This window comes from Cucurbita pepo, chromosome 15 (assembly GCF_057944985.1).
Source record: "Cucurbita pepo subsp. pepo isolate OVF chromosome 15, ASM5794498v1, whole genome shotgun sequence".
NCBI lineage: Eukaryota > Viridiplantae > Streptophyta > Magnoliopsida > Cucurbitales > Cucurbitaceae > Cucurbita > Cucurbita pepo.
Window position 1 is genome coordinate 7,788,604 of NC_141812.1, and position 5,348 is coordinate 7,793,951.

Consider the following 5,348-nt stretch of genomic DNA (forward strand, 5'->3'; position numbering starts at 1 on the left):
CAATTTAATAATAATTCCAATTGAAACTTGTGAAATACGACATTAAAATGACCTCGATTACCTTAATTAGGATCAAAAACAGGTTTGAGAGGGTCAGAACAGTGGGAATTGGACTAAAATCAGAATCTCGAGTCGCAGAGCCACCGGAGCTAGCCGAGTCGTTTGAGTCGTCGAAGCCGAGGGACGTGTCGTGCTATGGGTGTGCCACGTGGCATAATGAGAAGCTGTCGCATGTGCAAGTCCTTCTAGGTCGAGGGGCAGGTCACGCGTGGGTTGGTCGCGGTCACAGGTGATTGGGTTGTCTACGTGTATTAGGTCGAGACGTGGGTCGCGATGACACAATGTGACTGCAGGCGTCTTGGTTGGGTCACTCTCCGACGTCATTTTTTATCCATTTTTCTCCCTTTCCTCTCTTATCAGTTCCTCTCCTTCCTTCCTTCCCACGAGGCTTTCGTGATGTTTTGGTGCCTATAACTACAAATCCGAGAGCATCAATAACAACCCAAACTCCGATTCGAAATCCAACGAAGTACAACGGCGTTAGAGCGTGTAAGGCTTACCACTCGTGGTTGTATGAATGTTGGCAGTCCTTTTCGCAATGTAGGAGGGTTGTTTCAGCGTTGGGGTTCCTCTAGATAAGTTCGCCGACAAGGGTTCTTTTACCTTTTCTTCTTTCTCTCTCGTTCTCTCTTTGTGCAGGTCGTCTGAAGTGTGGGCTGAGGGATAGGTAGGAGTGTGGCGATCCATGGGAGTCGGGAGAGCGTGTATTGTCTCTTGAATGGCCTAGGCCCAAACCCAAAGAATCCATCAAGCTCACACATTCTGAAAGAGAAAGAAATGTCTTGAAAGCCATGACAGTCTATTCGAATAGAGGGCATCCCTTGTGACGTGCAAAGGGGTTAGGAAGCCCCAAGTTGTATCGACTTGACATCTCTCTCACTTAAAACCTAAGGCCTCCACACGAGTTCTAAGAAAGTGTTAGATAGGAAGCGTTAGATGGAGCTGGTATAAATAGAATATTTACCTTCAAAGATGGTATGGTACGTAATCCTTTTGACATCTTTCTCACTTAAAACCTACACAACCTCCACATGAGTTCTTAGGAAGGATTAGATGGAAAGTGTTAAGATGAGGTCATTATAAATAGAGGTATGTTTTTTTTTTTTTTTTTTTTTTTCTTTTTTCTTTGACATTTATCACTTAAAACCTAAAGCCTCCACATGAGTGTGTATAGCTCATCACCATAGCTTAGCATAAATAGAATATCTATCTTCAAATATGGCATGTAATCCTTTATGCTATCAGCTCATCACCACAGCTTAGCATATCACCCCACCAATGTATCTTTTAACAAAATTGTACATCAACAACATTGTATCACATATTAATGGAGGCCTCAAACCCAATGGAATTGCTAATCCCCTATTTATTTATATTCATTAGTTCATACTTTCAGTTTCAATCCAATCAGGTCAAACAAATTGGGGATAGAGAGACCTGAGTCCTATTTCCAAATTCAAAGACTTATCTTATTGTCAGATGTTTGTTGAACAAGAGTAACATAAACTCTAAGTCTTAACTCCACCTGTAATACCTTCCTACACACCTACAATTCACTTATCTATAAAACAAGATTACTGAAACATGACCACACGTACACATCGTTCTCCACTCACAAAAATATTATTCAACGTTTTTTGCAGCAGCAGGGGTTTCCTCGGCGGCTTTATCAGCATGAGATTCCGAGGGACTGTCTTCAGCAGGCTTGCTGCTGCTGCTAACTTCTGCTGTGCTTGATTCTGCAGGCTCACCAGCAGCCGGCGTAGCATCACCATCAGCAACTGGCTTCTTGATTGTCCCAACTTTAACATATTTACTCATGAATTTGTATTCCCAGTCCTGTAAGGCTTCCAGTTCAAATGGCCCAAGACCAGAGATATCCCCTGTCAGATCTTTCTCTTCAAACGACATTTTTGCAAGAGCTCTGCTGGCATCCTTTCCAGCAAAAAGGGCATACGGCCCTCCAGGTCCATAGAACATCCTGCAACCAAAGAGGGTCAAAATTGAAGCAATATATGTAGGCGTATATTTTCTTCAATTTTAGTTTTCCTTTACGAGTACGCACACACAAGAGAACAAGACACGGGAAAGAAACAGGAGACATAAACAGATCTTCGTGTCTACAACTTTAGTGTAGTAAATAACACTAAGAGTTTGTAAACTTGACTTAGTAGAATAAGTCACTAAACATAAACAGATCTTCGTTTCTACAACCTTAGTGTAGTAAATACCACTGTGAGCTTATATACTTGACTTAGTAGAATAAGTCACTAAACATAAACAGATCTTCGTTTCTACAACCTTAGTGTAGTAAATACCACTGTGAGCTTATATACTTGACTTAGTAGAATAAGTCACTAACTTATGGAGTAACTTTAAGAGAATTGTTAGTGGATTTAGTAGAATAAGTTACTAATTTATGGACCAATTTAGGAGAATTGGTAGTAGTTACTTGGTACTACGATCATTGGAAGAACAATAACTAAACCTGAGGATACTCCAGAATCTTTTCAATTGCTCGTTCGAGAATTACGATCTTTGACTTTGGAACTGAATGATTTCCTTGTATCTGAGAAGAACTTCCAAATTAATAGGAAGGAAGCTTAATCAAAATGAATCAGCCAAATTGTGGGCTAAGTTTTATGATTTATCTAGGAAGATTGTTAGTGCGAAGAGAAAGTTTAGGAAGCAAATCAGTGCTTTCTCCACTATAAGTACTCCTGAGATGTATGTTTTTTTCATAACAACAATGAAAATTGAAAAGTTAAGTGCTTAAGGTTCCTTGGACCAAAAGCTCTCTCCTCTTTTTGCTCCCTTTCTTTGTTTTGAGATATTTAGATCGTGGGCCATTTCTAACAAACACATCATGCAAAGAACGGTTCAAAAGTATACCCTAACCACGAAACAAAGGACCTGTTCTTATAAAGTCTTTGGAAAAGCAATTTTCTAATTGTTAGCGCATAATGAGAACTACTTTCTACATTGTTTTCTCTTATACTTATTCTCTTTCAAATCATAAGTTTGTAAAAAGTGATTTGAAATCATTAGCTCGTTTAAAAGTGATTTTACATTTAACAGAACCTTCTTCAGCCCCAAGTTTTCACAATAACTCGTGGAACATCAAACTCTGGCATTTGTGAACTCCACATGCTATAAGAATTCTATATGCTGGAAATACCATGGCCGTAACTTGAAAGCAAAAAACGACAGTCCCAATTACATATTTTCAAAACCAGATATGTAGCAAATTACAGCTATAAGAAGGAACAATAAACATCAAAATTAAAAGTTAGATGCACAAAAACAAGAAGATTAATTTCTGGTCCAATCTATTTTGAGAGGTTTCCTGGTCCAACACGAAAAAGATTCGAAGTTTGAATTGAAGTCCAGAACTCAAAAAATCAATAAGTTCTTCTTTGGTTGTCCTAGCAAATATTATGACAAACATAGAACACCATAAAAGATAGGGGGTGTATAGTGGACAATGAATGATTCTTGACAAAAGAAACAGGAAGAGAGGACGAATTAGAAATAGCCAAAAAAAAAAAAAAAAAAAAAAAAAACTCGATGCGGTTCAATACAGTAGGATCATATCAAGTTTCATTTTGCGGGAATCAGTAAGCTCTTTGAACGAAAAGGAGAGCTGTAGAAGGCAAAACGAAGCACGAAATCAATTACTTCAAAAAACTGAAATAAAATATAAAAAGCTTTTGTAAACCTAAAACCGGCTAACATTCCACCTACCATCACAAAATTGAACAAAGACGTTGACACAAGAACTAATTGAAACTGAACCAAAACACATCACGATCATCCAATCACTAAATAGCTAAAACAGAGGGGAAATTTTTCAATAAAAGAAAATTCTCAACCGACCTGCTCTGAGAAACATCGTAGATCTGGCCCTTGATAGCCATGAGCAGGGGCTTCTCAGGATCGGAGCCATCGTATTGCTTCAACTCATCCTCAGAAACCTCACCGACTTGGACAGGCGGAGGGAGAGGCTGGAGCTGCTCCCCTAAGTCCCTAGTATGCGTTCCGTAGTCGGAGGGACCGAAGAAACTGGAAATGAGATAGTAAAAGGCCAATCCAAGAGCCAAGACTGTGAAGAAGGTCGACGGAGAGAGGCCTGTGTAGGCCACGATCGCCTCCTTCAACGTCTCCCAGACTTGCAGAGCCATGGCAGAGGGAGAGAGAGAGAGAATGAGAGAGGAAAAGGGCAGCAGCTTTTTGTTACCAACCTAAAGGTTCTTAATCAAGGGTCACCGTTGTTCGTGGACAACATTTAACATCTGCGCCGCACATTTGGGTCATCGTCCTACTTGAAACCAAAAAAATATTTTTAGAAATTATGTTCATGCCCCGGAACTTTGGATAATTTGTTCATTTAGTCCTTACATTTAAAAGTTTTACCCTTTCATCCTTAAAGTCTATAATAATTTCTTTTCACCCATCGATCAACTTAATTATATACTATTTCGCATAAAAAAAAAATATTGATTTTTCCTAAAATTTTGTTAAGTTAGCTAGACGATGACTTAGGGTAGGACAATTTCAATAGACTGAGTACCATAGGCCCGTGAGCTACAGTCGGTAGGTCTAGACCCTAATACTTTTAGACTAGGAAAGACTCGAGGAGTCAAAACAAAAGTCTCCTGGAGTCGAACAACCACGTTAAACCACCCTAGAAACTCAGTAGACCTCCTCAATAGCTAGAGATGACTAAGGTGATGATTAGAATGTGTGCTATGCTCTAGGGGATTGATAGTAATATCTCCCTAATAAGCATGCATGAGTGAACCAAGTAAAGATTAGGATGCTATAGGTAGGACGGTTTACACATTGACCTAGATCAATATATTTCCAATAAACCGTGCATCCAAGAATCGTGAGCGGCGATCAGAGGTCTAGATCTAAGTCTACCTAAAGATTGGATTAGCCTCGAGGAACTAACTTCGAGTATCCTAAAAAATACTAGATAAGATTTAAACCGCCAAGACACTCCTAATAACCTAGTAGAACTCCACGACATCCTAGGATGACTAAGGTAGTTCATCAGACAGATAGTAATATGTCGTTGTCACTAGAGTCTCCACCTCCCATCTCCTCTCTAGTACATCCTTAGTGCTATCAATGCCCTACCAAATGGTAGTAATACAGATACTATCGAGCCAATCCTAGGCCATATAGTGTAGCACGTTCAAGGTGACCAAATACTCTATCTTGTGCAATAAAACTTGTCTTAAGAGAGGGCGTAGAACTACGTAGATAAACATAATAGCTAACGA

At 39.5% G+C, this 5,348-nt stretch overlaps 1 protein-coding gene across 1 annotated transcript; it reads right to left on the reverse strand.

Annotated features, from left to right (window-relative positions):
* Positions 1-1,408: 1,408 nt before the first annotated feature.
* Positions 1,409-4,287, reverse strand: LOC111811528 (membrane steroid-binding protein 2). The gene is made up of 2 exons (XM_023698420.2): positions 3,937-4,287; positions 1,409-2,041 (listed from the first exon to the last, which is right to left on the reverse strand). Exons 1-2 carry the CDS (start codon positions 4,239-4,241, stop codon positions 1,684-1,686), a joined length of 663 nt encoding a protein of 220 aa, XP_023554188.2. The 5' UTR covers positions 4,242-4,287; the 3' UTR covers positions 1,409-1,683.
* Positions 4,288-5,348: the final 1,061 nt, after the last annotated feature.

Bases quoted from the DNA above. Each gene is read 5' to 3' on its own strand.
- LOC111811528 (XM_023698420.2), bottom strand. From the start codon at position 4,241: ATGGCTCTGCAAGTCTGGGAGACGTTGAAGGAGGCGATCGTGGCCTAC. The intron at 2,042-3,936 runs GTCGGTTGAGAA...CTTTGGTTGCAG, and splicing joins TACGATGTTTCTCAGAGCAG to GATGTTCTATGGACCTGGAG.